Below are 20,719 nucleotides of genomic sequence, written 5' to 3'. Positions count from 1 at the left end.
GCCATGTGTTTGTTGTTGCAGGACGCCACACTGAGCCCATCACCAATGCAGTTAGAGAGGAGATTCTTGAAAGGGCCAGCAAGAGGAGCAGGACAAGTCCACGTCCCTCCGAGGGCTGCAGCCTCACATTTAGTGGGCCTTCATCAAGTGGCAGTTCTGGTTCATCGTACACCTGCTCATCTGACAGCTCAGGTGAGATGAGACAGATCATTATATCTGTGTTCTCAACTCAACAGTGTGAGCAGTCTGCTATTAACGGCTCAGCTCTCAATCCAGATACAAGTGAAGCTGCTTGTATTAAATGCTTGTATTATCAGGTCAACACTTGTCAACACTTGTTGACCTGATAATACAAGCATTTATAAAAATTCAGCAAACATTTTTCATACTCTGGCGTGAAACTTGCGTCACAGAAACAGCTTGGTAAACACGGAAGTGGCATCTACGCTGCGGTAGCGTTAGTTTAGCGTTAGCAGCCGAGGATAGAAGCTATCAGGCAAGCTATCATGACTTAATAAACTATCGCACAGCACAAATGTTGTACCAAGAATCTAACAGAACTCTCCCTCAGAACCTGCAAAAACTCTTCATACACAGAGAGAGACACAATCTTAGAGGGAACATGATTTTCAGGCAAAGGAAGGTACGAACTACGTTAAAATCCTTTTCCTTATCGGTCACAGGTGTTAGACAATGGAATGTGTTAGAAGAAGAAGTACAAAAATCAGCAACACTAAGTGGCTTTAAGAAGAAGTATGTAAATTCAACTGTTGACCGGTACAGATTATTGCATGAGGGTTGATAAAGGTCTGAGGCACGAATCAGCAGACATGGTGTTGTGACGGGATGAGAGCATAACTAATGAACATTCTGTACCCAAACAATAAGTTGAACCTGAGAAACTTGTATGGTCCGATGTCAGTTGTATGTAGCAGGGAGTATCAACAATGTGGAGATAAATTAGGTACGAATACCAATCGTGACTGTTAAATCCAACAGTCCACGATGGAGTTGCTGAACTGGTCACTGAATGCTATCGACAGAGTGTTCTCAACACGGCGTGCGGGTTCTGGTGAACCTACGTGCCCCGACGGGACCTTTATGTCCGGCTACATCATGGATGGTTGGGGAAAGTGGCAGTGGCGACGCCAGGGTGGGGCTTGGTTGGGCTATAGCCTCATCGAGAATTGTGTTAGCCCTACTATTAGCCCTACTATAAAACCACCAAGAAAAAAACAACAACAAAATAACCAGGAAAAGTGCGGAGTTCAACAGCACCACCACGTCACGTCGTAACGGCATTCAGGCAGCTGCGATGACAACTGTCACTGATCAGGGTTCATTAACAGACTGTACTGTCCGTACGTCAACGTCACTCATGTGAGCCGCTTTTAGTGTATGCTCGACACAGAGACAGTAGGCTACTAGTTTGTAAGCTACCTGGCTCTAGCAGTTAGCGTTAGCAGCTTATAGTCACTCACGTTAAGTTAACGTTAGTAAGCATGGATACATTTGTTTTTAAACGTCGTCGGACGGAACAACAGATGGCGGTGGCGGGCGTGTTGGATAAAACTACGGACGCACCGTTGACACCTGCAGGGGAAGATGACCACTCGGGTCCCGGCTGTTAACATAACTATTCACGTTTCGCTGTCTCTGTCTCTCTCTCTCACTGTGTGCGTGTTTATAGCTGTGGGAGGGTGTTGTCAGCGGCGCCGCCAGGATTCAATTTCAATGTACGCACAGAAACGGCAAATACAACAACAAATGGAAAAATACTTTTTTAAAACAAAAGCTAATGTTTTCAGTATCAGTGAAATCAGTAGCGTATATCATGGTGATAGGTCCCGGTGCAAATAGGTTTTTTGTGCCCTCCATCCCCGCCCTAAACACAAGCGCACCCTTGTGAGCACTCCACGCACGCACACACACGCTTGGACACGCACAGTACGGAATGATACCTCTCCCGGCCCGGGGAGAGAGACATGCATCGGCTCGGCCCACAGTGCTCAGCAGCAGAGAGGTGACGAGACTAGAGCCGAGCTGTGTTGTGTAGTGGAGAGGGGCCAACACATGCTATGCGTAATTACGCACACACGCGCAATCATCCTCTCAAATGCAGCTGCGTCTCTCCAGGTCACTGTGTGAGAGAAAGAAAAGCTCTGACTTGCTTGGGCAGACGTTGTTTGGTGTCACCCGCTGATTTGCATAATTTAAATATCCAGCCCGCTGAATCTTCCAATCCGGCCCCGGTTCAGCACCATCAATTTTTTTTTCACCTTCAAAAAAAGTCCTCACAGTGCGTACAGGATTCCGGCTGGCGGCGCCACTGGGTGTTGTTATATAGTCACATTGAAATTCTGGCATTGATTTTATGCCCCACCACCGTAGTTGAACCAGAACAAATACTCTGGCGCCGCCACTGCGTATGCCACAGAGCCGTGGTCACGTGACCGATGCGCTTTATGCTGGTTATTAGAGAGCATCAGAATGTCGTCTACATTGCATGCATTATGACTTCGAAAAACGATTACCAAAGCTGGGTTACGGTAAAGATTTATAAGCAATTAAGGTAGAAACATTTTGAAAATGCAGACAACTCAACCCAAGCGCTTGAATCCTTATAATATCCTTATTATATATATATATATATATATATATATATATATATATATATATATATATATATATATATATATATATATATATATATTATTATATTATTATATTATTATTTATAATATATAATATTGGCCCTGCGATGGACTGGCGACCTGTCCAGGGTGTACCCTGCCTTCGCCCAATGACAGCTGGGATCGGCTCCAGCCCCCCCGCGACCCTGAATACAGGATAAGCGGTAGACAATGGATGGATGGATGGATGGATATATATAATATTGTAAGCCTCAGTATGACGATATTATGATATCAGCGTGTATATGCGTTTAATTTTCAAGATTTCTCCGTCGATCATTATTGATTATTATTAGGTTTGTGGTGCTGCGTCACAGGGGGAAACATTACCTCTACTTTAATGTCTTATGTTATACTAACAGTAATCATAATCACTATTTATTAAGCTCAACAAAAGTGGAACACAGATGTGTGCGGAAACTCGTTTGGTTAGTTTCATGGTTGTTTCGTCAAAAAGTCACAAGGTGGAGCTGCTGAGTTCATGATGCGCTGGATCTACGCTGCCGACTGAAAACGCGTCATTCGCCTTGAACGTCATCCATCTTTAGAGGTAAGTACACCTTCATCTTTTAACATTAAGTACAGTTCAAACTAAACTCTGGTATTAACCAGTCTTGACTCGTGGGGAAGTTTGTGTGAATTGGATTGTTTCTGCCTGCACCAGTAGTACGAAAACCAACATTAGCAGCACAGCACTGACTGTTCTGACTCGGCTAAAGCTAAGAGCTTAAGCTAACAGCACAGACAAAGTTACGTTTAACTAGCATTAGCTATGAAGCAAAATAAAGTGAACACATGGTTAAAGTCTGCCAATGTATGATGAATTGTGGCTCTCAGCAAGTTAGGTTCAACCATCAACCATAATCTTTACCGTAGGCAAATCATATTTTATTATGACATTACAAGAAACTCCTACATTTTCTTTGATATCTTATTATGATTTTATTTATAGTAGTTGTTTCTCACACATTTATATAACATAAAACATCCTGGATATCAAAAAGACAGTAATGTTGCCAACGCTAATGTCAGGAAATAATTTGATATTTTGGATGAAATACAATATCTATAGGAACCTGACATGTCTTTGTTAAGCCCACTATGAGGCTAATATGATCCTATACTTGCAATCAGTGATTAATATCAACCTTATTTTTTGCATATTTTCTTTCTGTCTATCTTTAAATCATATGAATTGAAACAGTAAACTCGTTTTTTCTTGAGATACTATGGTCTACATGAATAATAGTGTAATAACCTGACCCTGTATGCATGGTCTAGTGATATAGGCTAATGTTGTTTGTTTACCTTTTCAGCACAATGCCAGGATCGACAATGAAAGCTTGTCATATTTAGTCACGGAGACAGAAGAGGGGAGCATTCAGTCTATCCACACTCTGTATGAGAGAATCTTGAAAGGTTAGTCCATAGAATGCTTTATTGGTGCTTTTTTATTCATATTCCATATAATTTTACCGTCTGCATCACTGATTCATCACAAGCTATTTCAGACCACCCGTACAGAGGGGTTAAACTTGCATGAGTCGTGCATGTATTGTCTGAGCCCTGTTTTGTGCATTTGTAGCATTTATACATGAATCCCCTGATTTATATCATCTTCAAGGAACCAAAGAAGACCTGCTCAGTACCTTCTGGAGTGATGGAAATATCATGCCAACACTGTATACTGCTATTGTTCCTGCTTTTCTTTCCTCTTGTAACAGTTTTTTCTTCTACGCTCCCTCGTTCTTAGTTACAGGGTTAGAAATATTTAGAATTGTGATGATGTTCATCTCCACTCACTCATATAGGTTATGTTAGGACTTCACAGTCACCTGAACACACAATGGATGCAAAAGAAAGCAAAATATCTAGGAATTGTTTGTCGGAACCATTAGCTTAGATTTGTTGATGCATTGGTTCACAATCTCAGTTATCAATCTGTCATGTTTCAATGACATCCTTATTGAGCTGACAAGTGTCTTTGTATGGTGAACTTAAAATGAGAGGACCTGGGTAAATTATGGTCCGACTCGTTATTTGAGTCAAGGACAAATGGTAAAATGAAGAACAATCACAACAATCAGATCTACAACTTGTTCCATGACAACAGACTGACTCAAATGTTGGGCTCCAATGCATTAACACATTGGCTTTCTATTTTGATATATCACACAGTAGTTCTACATTTGAGCACCCTGCAGGTGTATGAAGAATATGAAAATAGGAAGTCCGTATGTGTTTGTCCTGTTGCATGTGTAAAAGGGCATAATCTGTTTGTAGGTATGTAATGTCTGTTTTTGGCACTTATGAATAGGCAATGATGCAAAAAATGTTGTCAAATGACTCCGTATCAGTTGTTTCCTGCAGCATAAAGGAGCAAGATAAAGGCGAATGCTCAAACAATGAGGTGTAGGTGAAGATGTTCAACTCTGCTTACAAATGGTACCTGAGAAAGCCTATCACTGCAAATAGTTTTCAACTGAGTGCACTTGAATAGTTGTAACTGCTATAAATTAGTGTATATATTTTATAAAACACAAGCAAGATACTGTATGTATAATAGTAACAATTTTAAGAATATTTGTTATAACTGCTTGCCCGCTGATGAAATTGCAGTCCACACATCTCTAATGTATGATGATAATAATACAGAATGAAGGACAATGAAGATAACTCTTTTCCAAACAGTGATGGTTAAAAGGGAGACAGGGGTTGCAGCCTTGTCCACGGGGGACCCAGAGGGACAAAGGGACCCTGCTGAGCCCTCTCTGCATCCTAAGGCTGTGGATGGGGCCTTCACCACAGAGGAGGATGGGACTGTTATTTGAACTTGAACACCTTGTGGTAAGAAGGACTGCATGACAAATGTGTTACTGTAAAACACTTTGAGTCCACTTCAGAGGACTGTGGAAGGAATTCTTCTTGAATGTTGAGAGTTTCTAGTTCTCTTCTTCATGCTGCATGGAGAGAAGACCCGTATGGTGCTGACGCTCTGCCGGGCTTTTAGCGTGTCTTGTCTTATATCCTGACTGCCTCACAGCTTAAACACAGGGAAGAGGGTTGGAAGCACAAATTCTAGGATTGTGATTATGTTCCGCTTCTCTTAGGCCTGGAAGTAAAAAGCACTGGATGTAATACAAGCTTGCAATGAAACGTGACCTACATTTATACGACTTGCAACAACAGGACAACATTATCCTTTTGAAAACAACATTTGAACTTTACAACATAAAGATCTATTAGTACATTATTACATGAGTACTCAGTAGTTATTGGTTGGATGACACCCATCTTGGAACTAAAACCTTCAACTATACACTGCATCTTTCAAGGTTGTTAAGTTATCGCTGTGACAAAATGTGTCCATAGACAAAGAAACACCTGGTAAAGACTAATGAAGTGAAAACAATACCAGCCACTCGCCTCAGTGCTGGTCATTCTTTAACAGTGGGCAATAGCATGTTTCTCATGGAACATGCTCATAAGACACTATGGTGGAATTCATTAGTATAGGAGACAAATAATGATTTAGGAATACTAAATGAGAGTAAAATACTAGCAGATGTTTTGCTAGATGTCAGATATACGCAGCAGATAATCACTCTAATGACAGACTGAAAAAATAGAGAAATGGGCTGAAATGCTTATTTCAACAGCTGAAGGGTGTCCTTAGTCTTTATGGTACGAAATCTCTCCACACTGACAATGCAAAGGAAAAGACAATTTGGGCAAGTGACAGAGACCATTGCATCAATTTACCAGAATGAATGGTGTAAAGCCTAAAGATGTATGACATTGCATAGTCTCTGACTGGCCTAAGTCTCTCTTTGGAGGTAGGTTTGAATGCTCATGCAAACTGGCCACTTAGGTACCCAGCGATAAAAGGTTAAGCCTGTGGACCACTGAATAATCACTCATTCTTTAGATGATTTTCCTGTATGTTTACAAGTTTAATCTCCACTAACTTTCACATAACATCCTGTAATCCAGTTCATTTTCTTTAGTCTTTCCGTCTTTGTTTATTCTATTTTTCCCAAACCCAAGGAAGAAATATTGTGTGTCAAAATGTTTTCTAAGAAATATATACTATATGCTGTAGGGAAGTCCTTAACCAATCTCAAAGATCGGTATGAGAGCTGATCTAGCATCTGTATTGGCAGATACTCAATATTATACAATTGTGAAGAAACTTGATAGGGTCACTACACTAGTCCCTGCCATGTCTGTTTTGGCACTTATGAATAGGCAATGATGCAAAAAATGTTGAATGCCTCAGTATCAGTTGATTATTCTCTTTTGCCCCACTGTACACTAGACCCTGCGCCTGCACCCTCTACCTCCTTCTCACTTGGACCTCCACGACCCTCTACTTCATCCCCACCCCCCATAACCAAGCCCCCTCCCCCTAAGCTGTGCTCTACACGAAAGCAAACGGGTAAGACTCTGCACTCAAGCAAGTGTAATGGAGCCTCATTGTGGACTCTTTGCAATTTGGCATGCACTGTTCTTAAAGGGAATGTGATGAGTTGATGTGATCGATTGCTAAATTCTTTTCATTATCATTTCCATTGAAAACTATATTAAAGTACAAACACACCTCTAAACACCTCTAACTGAAATTGGTACATTTGTAGACGATGCGCCTGCAGTGTAACTTAACCCCCAGGTCTGAGCCTTCCTCTACACACTGCATAATTCCCAGAAATACTCAAAAAGATGGCAAGGTGCTGAGGGGGGATTGCACTAGACATTGGACATCCACAGTAGCGGGCTTAGTCCTGTGTGATGTGGGAGGAAAGGAGACACTGACCAGACAGTGTGACCCACTGATCAGTGCTCATTGTAGGCAAATAGAGCAGGTAGTCAGAACTGAGCAGCAATAAACAGCTGCTGTCAGACGGCACTGGAAACACAGAGAGTCTGCTGGAGCTTTAGCAGAGTCTCTAGTTCCCATCAAGAGGCTGAGAGGTCTCCAAGGTGTGTGTCTCTGTCTGTGGGGGAGTGTCTAACTTACTACAATCACACAACTTCATTCAGAGTGCTATTTTCACACATATGTTGCCTTTAACAAATATTGCTCCTCCTGCTATTTGGATCTTGCACTAGTCCATGTTCTAATTTTGTTTCGTTCTGATTAATTGGTCAGCTATATTTGAAAGTATAGTTTGCCACTGACCTAGGGGAAACACATTCAATAGATCAAAAACTACAACAAAAGTCATCATTTGACTTCTGAATTAAACCATTTTACACCAATTGATGTAAAGCAGCCTTGAGAGTTAAATAGTATAACCTTGAATAAACATTGAATAACCTCCTTTTATGTGTTGTGTCCTAACCATTTTCTTTATTTGCCCCTCACCTCCCCAGGTCTTAGAAAAAGACCCAAGCCAGTCAACCCAGCAGGTAATATTGCATCTGTATTACGTATATTTTATTTTTTTCTGATATCCATCACTTTTTCACTCAAGATAAGCCAAATCTAGATGTGGTATTTTGCCTTAATGTGATTCAGTTAATGATATGCTGGCAACATTTTCCATTATTGATAAGGTTTGTTATTATATGTGTCTTTGAAAAATCCTGACTACTCCAACTTGTATAAGTGCAGATACAAGCTGAGAGAGGTCATGTAGAAAGACTCTGTTGTGATAAACACAAATCATCACAGTGGTACCTCACCCCCCATGTCTTTGCACAGTGACATGAAATTCATTTCACAGGCACACCCAGTATGTAAATCCTCATGCAAACTCTCCTAATACTCTTTTCTGTCTAACTTAAATGGCTTCCTTTCATTTTCAGACTGTGAATTCCATTCCACCATGGATAACTTCCCATATTCCAGAATCGTGTCACGAAGGACTGGAAATGTAAGTTGTTTTTGTTTTGAATTGAATACTGTACATTTCTGTCTAGCAGTACAGGGAGGAGCAAGATGTATTATGAATACAGTATGTTACCGTAAATATGGGAAAACATTGAACTGGGTACATCTGTGGACTCCATGCTTACAGTGCAACAACCACTGTGCTGAAAGAATAGAGAATGGCAGAATATTTTGTACTAAAATGTCAAGATTGGTTTGACTTAACCTGAAAAAAGTTACTCTTTGATGTTTAATTCAATTGATTCATGTTCACGTTCCTGAACCAGACTGGAAATACAGTGAATGCAGTCTATAATGTCAGCTGTTATGATTGTTATAATACCTGTTATAATTGCTTATGATTTCTTTGTCTGATGCATTTTGGCTATTGGCTATTTTTCAGGGAATAAGGGAAGTGAAAGTGAAGTGGGTGCCATGCCCTCAATGGTATGTATGTAGCTTCATCATACACATCATTTTGTACTGAGCTGTTCTATGCAGGGTAGCTGTGAACGTATACAGGATCCAAGTATAGTTCAGTGCAACGTTCATAAACACTGGACACCAGACCTATAGCCATTTTTTTTTTAAAGAATGACATTCCTCTTACAATCTGATGGATGGATGGTTAAATGCACTGCATTTATGTAGCTCTTTTTTAGTCTTTGCAATGACTCAAAGCGGCATTCACCCATTTCCTCATATAATCATACACTGGTGGCAGAGGATACCATGCAAGGTGCCACTAGACTGATAACCATCCACATACACACACAAACACAATTTAGGGGGTCCTGCCAAAGATACTTTGCTTTTTCTGCTTGATTACCAGTTCATTCTCTGATTACTGAGTGAAAACAGGACATCCAAATAACCCAATGAATGCCACTCATGTTTCTGTGCATATGTCAATACATGGAAGTCATTTATGATATCTTGACACTGAATCAACTCGTACTAAAAAGAATTTCCCTATTTTCCATCTTTTCTTTCTTGTAGCAACCTGAGATGGGCCGGTTCATGGGTGACACAAGATGACCTCACTTAGATGTCAAAGACCTTCCTTTAATGTGTTCTTTATTTTGTAATGTTCTGGTTTGTTTTTGTCATTAAAGTTATGTTGCTGCAGGCTCATCTCTCTGCTTGAGTTCTTACCTTAGTAAGTGAAGAACCTGGTTTAAAAAAATGTAGGTGACACAACACTTATTTACCTACTGAAAAAGATTGCCTTAATCTCGATCATCTCATATCATCCTGTCAGTCGGGGGAAGGGAATACAGTGGCTCTAAACGTCCATACCGAGTTAATGGGAAAACATTCATATCAAAAATGATGTTGTTAATGGGGGGGAAATGGGTTTAAACTGGTCCAAAATGAGAAGTATGATTGTGCATAGGCCAGTCATCATTATATTAAACATATTTGGCCACTCAATACCCCTAAAAACATGTTTTTCTGATTGTATCCAAGTTGGCCCTGAAAAGGGTGTGAGAAACTCCACCTGAAAGGGGCTGGCTCGGAGCAATATGAACATTAAACTTTGTCGTAGGAAAACAGTGAAGACATCATTGGAAAGGTCTTGGCCTGGAGAGTAACATATATCAGTATGAGAACTGTGTGAGGTTCCTGCTCCTCAGGAGTGACCTTTGAACCTTGAAATTGAGACACTTATGAAGGCTTACAGGAAAGCAACAAAATGTGCTACAAACATGGGGTCAAACATTTTGGAAAGATCTTGACCTCTACTACCATAATCGAGGGTAATCCAACAGGGGGGGCCACTGTGTGGGGCCAAAACCAGGAAAAAACACAATTTCGCCCTCTAAATAAAAAGAAAGATCAAATCTGAACAGAAATATGTGTTTTCCACCTTCAAAAAGCTCTGGAGAGCCTCCACGCATCCTTGTAATCTTGTCACATAATAGGGAAAAGACAATAGAACTACAAAACATGTGTCGCAACACACGTCAGCATATTGCAACTCTGTACAAATTGTAGTTCTTCAAGCATTCTTCCGGGTTAGGGTTAGGTTTGTGACATTAGGGTTAAGAAAACATCTATCGGGCCGTTTTTCAACAGAAAAAGTCAAACGATATCATAAATGTTTATATTTTGTGAAATTTTATGAGATAAAAACATTAATACAAACATTTAATAGTGCTATTTAACACTTACTCCAGTCCGTTTGGCTCCGTTTCGCCGACTACAGGGGGTATGTTCAAAGGCAAAACTGATTCAGCAACGTTTGAAATCAGAACTTTCGGGGCTCGTGACTTGGATCTATTTTTGTTGCTGTGGAGTGATAATGTGGTTTAAAGTTTGTGTTAATATAATGTGGCTTCCTAACGAGACGATGCACCACACAGCTCAATTTATCAGATCGATTAATAACAAACGTTTGTTAGCTAAACGTTGCAGCTAGTGAACATACCCCAAGAGCGGTGGACAGCACCATAGAATAGTATGAATATGGCGCTGACGGTAGAGAGCAATGAGACAATAGAAATTAATAGGGCATGTGTCCCCATTTCTCATGTAGCCTGTGAGCTTCATTTTCCTTTTTAATGTGCAAATAAACTCAAACTTTAGATGTTTTTAAATCAAACAATATTTCTATCTTTCTAAATGAAGTGTCCTCATGGCAGGAATGATGAGGCATGAATGACTATTAATATTAGTTATTTATATTTAATGTAACCCATGAAGAGACAATAAATAAACATAAAAAAAAGAGGTGGACAAAGTACACAACTCCATTTAATTGAGTCAAAGCATAGATACATACTACATACTGTACATCTGGTCAAAATGTATTTGTGTTCCAAGTGCTTGTTTGTAAGTATTCAAGCATTCTTTAATGTGTTGTTGCCACAATGCATTTGTAAAACCTAATGACTCAGACGATCCATTGAATGCACTGACTTCCTTGTAGAACCTAACAATAAAACTGAGGACTTTGTAGCATATGCTACAAAGTGTGTGTGCCGTAAACAGAGCAAAGATTTCAAACAATATGAATCTTTCTTCATTTCAGAAATCTCAGCTGTGAAGAGATAAAGCCATACAGACATGCTTTAGTGAGGAATCTTCATCCAAGTTCCAATCAAACTTTTCCAAAAAAAAAAATGCAGCAAGCATTTAAACTTGACTGCCAGTGTAGACGTAGTTAACATGATCGGTCATTTTCTTGTGACAAACAGTTTATTGCCTATTCTTAGAAAAGAAAAGAAAATTCATCCACTGATTTCCAAACAGGCTCAAAGTACCATGAACCTACATAGACATGTCATGGAGTCAAAAGTACATTCAGGGTCTACAGTAAGTATTCAAGTCAATATACAGAGTTATGGTCCATCCTTGACTGGGATAGACCGGGTGTTGGGATTGAACCAGCAAACCAAAACAAATAAACAATAAACATTCAACAAGATCACAGGCAGTGACACTACAGCATTATGCAGAATATCAAATATTTGCTGTAAATATTGGAAATGTGATTTTTTGGAGTGATTTCATCTCAAGATGCATTAAAGACACATTGGGTGTATTCACAGCCGTCTGTACTTAGACCTGTCCACTTGAGATCACAACTATCTATGATCTATTTGAGTATAATAATATTAATAATAAATATAATAACAATATCAATAATAATAATAATCACAACAATAACAATAATAATTAATAGTAATAATAATAATAATAATAATAATAATAATAATAATAATAATAATAATAATAATACATTTGTAATGCACTTTTCATAAAAACAAATCTCAAAGTGCCAGACTCAGTTTCAATAGGCGATGTTGTCTCTGGATTCTATTCCCCAACTGCACTGTCCAGTCCCTTTTTTATTTGGGAGAAAAACAGAAGAGAAACAGGAATGAGTTCAACACAAACATAGAGCACTGCATTTGTCACAGAATAATCAAACAATTGTCAACCCATGACAGTATCTACGACATATAGTAATTTACAATATCATGTCCTTAATTACCTGCATGTCCATGTCCTCCTCATCTGAGTAGCTCTCCACATCACTTGCTACATCTTGCTCCTCAAACTGCTCTTCTCCTTCTTCAAGGTCCAGTGCAGACCCATCAAGTCCTGCCTTTACCACTTGCAAGTATTTATTTTTCACAGTGATAAGGTGAGACTGCAGCTGAGACCTTCTTCTCTTGAACTCTGCCTGAAGACCTCGGAGTCCTTCTTCAGAGAGGCTGCAGTGGCTACCTTCATAGTAATTAACAAAATATTCAAAAAGTCAAAATGACATTTATATTTTTCTTCTTTGAAATACTGGTAAGTTTCCTGTATGTTACACACATACATAAATCACATACCATCTTCCAGTGAGATGCATGTGAGATGTGTTTGAGTCCTGAAAACGCCATTAAAAAAATCAGCAAAACAGACACTTAAATCTTTGTATGGAAGAAAAATACAGCTATGGGTAGATGAGTGTGATCTGTTGATGTTTTTATTGTAATGGCTAATGGCTTACCCTCAGTGCTGATGGATAGACCACTCAATGTCTGCTCCCTTCTCTTGAGGAACTCCCAGTGTTGCCTTACTTCCGAAGCAAGTATCATCACCTCCTCCTCAAGTCTTCTTATGTGCATTACCTCGTCAAAAATCTTTTTTTTGGCAAGGAAATCCACACCATCTGGAAATGTAAAAAAAAGAAGAAAAGAAAAATGAAGCCAGAACAAAAAGACTAATAAGCTAAAACATAAATTAATGTAGAACAGTTGGCGACCAGTCTCCCAATTCAATACATTTTTTACACGAGAAGAAATAATGTTGCCAAGAATAATTAATTAGGCCATGACCTCTTTTGTCATCCAGACCCTTCTCTAAACTCATTCATAAAAAGTTGAGGCTATTCGGTGATACCAATTAGAAGGTTCAAAAAATGCAATGTATAACATACCATTGGGGGGTAACTGCCAAGGAAATATGTAGCCAGCTTGTACAGTGTTACTGACAGGGCCGATTTGCTCTTGGGGTTGGACCATTGCATCATGTTGAGCCACATAGATCTCAAGCTGTTTCTGCTCCCTCCACATGCGGTTGCGGATCACAGAGCGTCCTGAGTTGCTGTCTGGGAGACATCAGAGAAGACACATTCCGATCCATGAAAAAACCCTAATAATCAAATGTGAAAAACATTCTGAAAACATCTGATGTCTTTCACAAACTTTGTACCTGTTTGGCTATAAAGCCGTGCCCTACGCTGCCTTAGGCCCAGAGAAGTCTCCTCAACTATTGATCTCACTTGTAGCAGAGAATCATTACTGGCTGCAGGGGGTTCTTTACAACACAAAGCAATGTTGAGTTATGCAAGAACATTGTACTGACTTATTTAATCAGAGAAGGCCCTTAAGAGACTGCTCTCTTTTACATGGACACCCTGAAGTTACAGTGTACTGCAAATCAACAAATTATACAAGGAAATCACATAACAGACAACACCAACTCAAAGAAAGAACATGCTCATAATTGACATTGCCATGGTTCATAACAGATAAAAACATTGACCGAACATTTGGCTTTCTGCAGAAACGGCAAAAATGCTTGTTTCAATTGTAATGCGGGAATGTTCCATATTATACAAGTTGATTAATGATACCTACCATGTTCAGCCCAGTCCCGGACATCTCTGACCCACTGTTCCACAGTCCCATCATGTGCAGACATCTCTCCCTTGAGGGTCTCTAGGCTCTGCCTCTCCCACTCAAGATTCTGCTGTGTCTGTAGGAAAAGGAGGGATGGGGGAAATGAAACTTTAAGAGTGACATTTGTCACTCATATTGCAATGTGGCCGCTTTTCTGCAAACAGAAGGTTACCTTACGAAATCTTGTGCACAAGGTTTTACACATGTTCTCCATCTTTCTCTTATTCCGGTCCATCATCTGGACAGTTAGCATGTCTGTGCGTGCTGTTACCGACCAAAAAAGAAGACAAAAATGATGTTTGCCTAGCAGCTCCAGTTAACAACGATGCTGTTAAAAGGCTCCACTAGTGGAACTCTATGCTGTCAAGTCATGCTATCTATATGATGATTCTGGACATAAAATATCAAATATGAAAAATATTTGATATTTCATTAAATATCAAAGCCTATAACCAACCTCCTTTGCCCATAAACTTTGTGATTATGGCGGTCCTGGACAGGAAGGAGTTAACCATTTCCACCTCCTCTCCCAGGGTAGAACCCGCTCCATCCTGATTGCCTCCTCCCCATTTTATCGGACATTTTAGGAATATACAGTGCCGTCTATCAATCTGAGTTCAGGGAAACATGGATTGTTGTTTTGGCTCTGTAATCAAGCAGATTGGATTTGACATGGAAAAATGACTGGCATCGAAACACAAGGGATGAGTAAAAAATACCTCACACTTGATGCCATGTGCTTTCGCATGGAGCACAGACAACAGAGGCTTCATGGTGGTGAGGGGACTGTACTCTGGGCAGGCTTCAGCAATTCTCTGGATGTAAGGCCAGTACTTGCATATTACGTCCATGCAGAAGAAGGCTGGTGGACTGGCTGGGATTTCCTTCTGCAGGAACATTGGATATGCAAAGATCTCACCCCTGTGGGATTGTATGACAGCATTGCATTAATTAAGTGTCACTTCATGAGCATTTGAAATAAATGGAACTGTCGTGAAAATACAAAGAATGTTTTTATACTTGCCTGTACATATTCAGGGCCCGAAGGATAATGCCGTGACGGCACACTGCTACTTCTAGACCCTGGGGAAGAATTAAAAATCAAATGAAATTAAATTTATTTTAATTTAACAATAATTCGGCCTTTGCTTCAATTCTGTATGCGTATTTAAATGTTATTACTGCTACTTTTCTCCATATGAAAAAGCAAATCATTTTGTTTGGAAAACCTCCAGTGTGGACACAGCCCAAAACAGTTACATCACATCATATTAACTATTAATTGCACAAGTCTACCAGCTCGTCCAACTATGCATGCTCGTTAACAGTTGCAACTGCCATTTCCCTTGATGAGGACAAAGGCATTTGGTCCCTGGAGCATGGCTGCCCACTGCTTCTAAATAGTAAGGATGGGTTAATGTGAATTTCCCTCATTGTGGGACAATAAAGGAAATATTATCTTATCTTATCTTAAAATTTTGTATTTGGCAAATAAAGAATTTCCCATTAACTATTTTCCTATCATTATAGATAAGATAAGATATTCCTTTATTAGTCCCACAACGGGGAAATTCACAGGGGTTAGAGTGTAAGCAAAGGGTGGAATACAATGCACTACCACAAAAGTTAATATTGTGAAAAGGGCAAGCTCTAGACAACATACTTGCTCATCAAGGCTGGAACGAGCCCTCTTGCTTGTTGTCTCCTTTGCTGCGTTCAGCTGAGACCTGCCACAAACGCCTTTACCTGGCAACTACAAAAAGGACAGGAGGAGGAGAGTGAGAATAGTCACATTAATGTTTCTGTTATTTAACAGTTTGGGTGTAATTCTGCAGCATCAAACTGCAGAATGCATGTAATTGTAAATAATAGCCAATAGTAGTTCTTTCCTAAAATAAAATTTGACTTAAGGTATACAAAGTATAATGAGAATATATGATATCAAAATAAATAAAAAATGTTCTTACATGCTTGGCCCTCTTTTGGAGGTCGTCCACAAATGCTGCACAAATTGCAATCATTTCATGTTAGCATTGCTGAAGAATTAACATGTGCTCAGTGGTGTAACAAATGAGAGCTGATACATGGGCATGCCTAGACCAGAAACATAAAACTATAAACTGACTGTCCATCCTTTTTGAAGCGGTAGTGCTTCCTGTTTCCATCCACAGACACAGCCAGCATTTGAGGAGAACAGGCTGTGCAGGCGAATGGTTGCTCTGAGCACAACTTGTCCACTTCATAGGAGCTGATGACCCACTCCATGAAGCTCTTGGAAAATGTGTCCGAGCAAACTTTACCAGTCTGTTGAAAGAATCATCAAAGACAAATGTATACTAACATGCAGAATTAAAAGGAGGTAATGGTAAATATTGTGTACTGTAGGCCGGCCCACACAAATCTCCATTGGCATTTCCATTGGCAATATTCTAGCTACAAAAGGAAAAGAGAGGTTTAGAAATTCCAAAATTAGAGAGGGCTCTTTTTTCAAGATGCCAAAAATAAATAGAGTTTTGTAAAGATATATATATATATATATATATATATACAAACTCGTAACGGATGACGGTTCTTCAAATGGACAATTAAAGTGCAGTCAGCAAGTCTGGCAGATCTAGTCACATATTGAATGTTTCCAACACTCACGTGCCCCCCCTCTACCACCGAGCTCCTCCGCTCCCTCCCATCGATGCTCGTCAGTGCTCGTGCACCAGATTCTGTGAACGCGCCCGTGTCTTCTCTCATCGATAAACGGCATGGAGTACACTAGTACAGTTCTTTAAACTACCTGTTTTAACAGGTTTTACAGCACACAACGTCACAGTTTCTACCAAATAATTACCTCATAATCTATTTAACACACCCTTCTAACTGAACTATTTTAACAGTGTATTTCTATGAATAACATCCCGCACGCTCACAGATCAGCGGAGCAAACCCGTTCCTCGCCCGTTTCTTCATGAAGCGTCCGTCGACTCCACGTGCGACACAAAGCCTTCCTGACCCGCTCAGCTGATGACACCTCTGCCTCACCTGCGGAGCCTCACACACCGCGGAAAGGTTCGGCGTGGGCGAGCGTGTGCGTTCCCTGCTCCGTGCACAGTGGGACAATCAGTCTCCACCTGAGGGGCGCTTATGGCAAGCCGTTTTAACATTTAATCGAACCACACTACTATCTGTAATTATATTTTAGATATTCATAATAGCATTTCTCCTAGTCAAAATGTAATTTTGACTAGGAGAAATGGTAATTAAAGATATCCACAATACATTCTTACTAGTAAAAATGATATTTTAAGATATCTACAACTGTGATTGTACTAGTCAAAACTAAATTTAAGATATCTAAAAATCCTTAAAAAGTATAAGTGGCCGTTTTATCATTTAATAGCTAAACTGGATATGTATTGCAGATATCTGTAATTCAATTATTCCTAGTCATAAAGAACATTTCAGATATCCACAATGACATTCTTCCTATCCACAATTGTCATTTCAGATATCCACAATGGCATTCTTCCTAGGACAAATGACGTCACTTTTGCCATTCATGTGTATTGGGCTTTCAGTTTCAGATATCCACAATTACATTCTAGATATCTAGAATGAACATTCTGGATATCTGCAATTGAATTCTTACTAGGAGAAACTCCCATTTCAGATATCTTCAATCCAATTGTTACTAGTCATAATTTAAAATGTTTTAAAATGGCGTCCTGTCTGCCTGTCAACAGATATCAACAATACATTTGTGGATATCTGCAATTGTATTGTTCCTAGTCACAATTCTAATTGTAGATATCTGAAATTACATTTCTACTAGTCATAATACGAATTGTGGATATCCATAACGACATTTCTACAAGTCACAATGTATTTTTGGATATCCAAAATTACATTCTGGATATCTGGAATAGTTTTTCATTTTGGATATCTGAAATGAAAATTATGACTAGTAACAATTGGATTGAAGATATCTGAAATGGGAGTTTCTCCTAGTAAGAATTCAATTGCAGATATCCAGAATGTTCATTCTAGATATCCAGAATGTAATTGTGGATATCTGAAATTGAAAGCCCAATACACATGAATGGCAAAAGTGACGTCATTTGTCCTAGGAAGAATGCCATTGTGGATATCTGAAATGACAATTGTGGATAGGAAGAATGTCATTGTGGATATCTGAAATGTTCTTTTTGACTAGGAAGAATTGAATTACAGATATCTGCAATACATATTTAGTCTAGCTATTAAATGTTAAAACGGCTTGCCATACTGTGTGTCTTCACAGCAGCAGAGAGGCTGACAGGAGAGGAGCAGTGACGTCACAGGGCTGCTTAATGCAAGTTTCAGTTGGAAACTTTCCATGGGAATTATCAGGAATTCATGGGAATAAACCTGGAATTTACAAAATTGAAGGTTGGTCCTGAACAGGGATTTTTAATATAGTTGGGGAAAATATACTTAAGCATCATTTTGACTAAAACGGACAGATTTCATGCAAGTACACTTGAGAGTATGAATACTGTTATCTTATTCTACCGAGAAATGCCATGTGCACCATCCGATTTCACACAAGCTAATGTTCAAGGAAAGTCTTTGTGTGTAAATATTGTGAAAAGACATACGTGAAGAATGCCACAAAACTGCAGCTGCATATTGTAAAGTGCAAATATAATATATTAATATTTCCCCAATTCCCCAGCGTAACTTCCCATGGAAAGTCTTCAGAAAATGTACTGGAAATGTTCTGCCGCTTTGTAACCCAATCTTTGAACAGATACACTGCAATAATTGTCAGTCAAGTTAACTTCTACATGTTAGTCGAAAGCCCTTCTAGATCACCCAGGTACAAGATTTAAACACTAAACTAGATTTTCATCTTAAAAACTGCTTCCAGGACACCATGGACACCAAAATGGAGCCACAGAAGGGCGATTCCAGGAAATGTGAAGATGCTTCAACAGGACCTCCAGCAAGCAGAGTGATTAGAGAAGTGAGTATTTTGTGCTGAGTTCAGAATAATGGAGTCCCGTTCGCTTTGCTTTCCATCTTGCTTTAATATTCAGAGAATGGTCTCTTTTCAATATCATTTAGATAATCTGGTTTTGGTAAGTAGCTTCTTTTACAGGCTTTTTGAAAAATGTCTAGGATCTCCTCTCCCATTGTAGTATCATTTTTTAAAATATTTTGCAGACAAAATCCCTGATTTGTAAATACCTAAAGTGATCTTGATTCTGCAGATTAAAGGTTAAAAACCCTGTCAATCAAAAAGTCGGGCCGGAGGTAAACTTGGACGGCGTGCCTGTGTGTCGATGCTTACTTCCTGATTGCACACACTCTGCCGTCTCGAGCACTAGCGCGTGCACGTGTGTGTCGTTATCAGCTGTATCAGCAGCTCCACCCCCTTCCCCCTCAAACCGCCTCTCCTTCCACTCAGCTGTTATTGCAACATACACTTAATACGTTCAGGCTTTAACAGGCTGACGTTTCCTTATCAGTAAACTGTTACCATGGTAACTGACTCTGTGAAGCTAACCTGCTCGCTGGCAGGTTTTCTTCAACAGACTGAGTTTCTCCCAATCTGTCTCCTCCATTTTGCTGATCCTGAACCAGCTGTGGAAACTTGCAGAGTCCTTTCCTCGTCAACCATCGATATGGAAGCACAAGTGATTCTAGCAGCCTCGCGTCTGGAGAGGATGTTGATTACTTAGTAGAACTCTTCAGTTTTACCTCACCATCCATCACACATCTGAACAATATTCTCCGGCCTTACATTTCTTTATTTCATATCGTAATCTCAGACCAGATTCTTTGCAGAACTCTTAGGGTTTTTTGCAAACGGGAGTTTTCTGAAATGTTTAAGGACATTTCTGTGTGTTGAAGCAGCGTTCTGTTGGAAGTAGAAATAGCCACTGATATTAACTCTGTTTAATATGTGAAATATGATTAAAACCATGCCTTAGGCTGCACAATATTCTTATGCTTCATTTTCAGCTGCAGCCACATTCTTTTTGTGTCTGTGGGATTAAACCTAAATCAAAACTCTTCTTTTTATTTCCACAACTTTCAGCCATGACCAACAGGAACTGAACCTCAGTCGGGTTTGTATTAGTCAGCGTTGCTTACCGTTACGCCGCTGTACTGCGCTGTGGACCTAAAAAGAAAATGTTATTCACTTTGAAATCAAATGAGTATTTAATTCGGTCTACATTTGCTTCCCAGACCAACTATTGCTCCGTTGCTGCAGCTGTGTTGCTCCGCTTTCTAAGGATGAGCTTGTTTTCTCCATAAACACAAAAGTAATATCTCTAACTCTCCTGGTTTCCATGGTGACTCGTAGGTCAGGTTCAGAGTCCGGGGTCAGGTTCAGAGTCCGGGGTTAGGTTCAGAGTCCAGAGGTCCAGATCCAGAGTCCGGGGTCAGGTTCAGAGTCCGGGGTTAGGTCCAGAGTCCAGAGGTCCAGATCCTGG

At 39.7% G+C, this 20,719-nt stretch overlaps 1 protein-coding gene across 1 annotated transcript in view; it reads right to left on the bottom strand.

Annotated features, from left to right (window-relative positions):
* LOC311010056 (uncharacterized protein) overlaps positions 1-16,511 on the bottom strand; it is a gene marked incomplete at both ends in the record, with an annotated part of 47,058 nt that extends 30,547 nt beyond the window's left edge. Inside the window, 8 exons of the mRNA XM_084004537.1 lie at positions 12,566-12,801; positions 13,073-13,234; positions 13,502-13,672; positions 14,205-14,322; positions 14,966-15,167; positions 15,271-15,329; positions 15,993-15,999; positions 16,372-16,511. Of these exons, the coding sequence (XP_083860663.1) occupies positions 12,566-12,801; positions 13,073-13,234; positions 13,502-13,672; positions 14,205-14,322; positions 14,966-15,167; positions 15,271-15,329; positions 15,993-15,999; positions 16,372-16,511 (1,095 nt within the window). The remainder of the gene's footprint in view (positions 1-12,565; positions 12,802-13,072; positions 13,235-13,501; positions 13,673-14,204; positions 14,323-14,965; positions 15,168-15,270; positions 15,330-15,992; positions 16,000-16,371) is intronic.
* Positions 16,512-20,719: the final 4,208 nt, after the last annotated feature.

This window comes from Eutrigla gurnardus (genome assembly GCF_963514095.1).
Source record: "Eutrigla gurnardus genome assembly, chromosome: 24".
In the NCBI taxonomy this organism is placed as follows: domain Eukaryota; kingdom Metazoa; phylum Chordata; class Actinopteri; order Perciformes; family Triglidae; genus Eutrigla; species Eutrigla gurnardus.
This window is presented reverse-complemented; position numbering and strand designations above follow the sequence as displayed.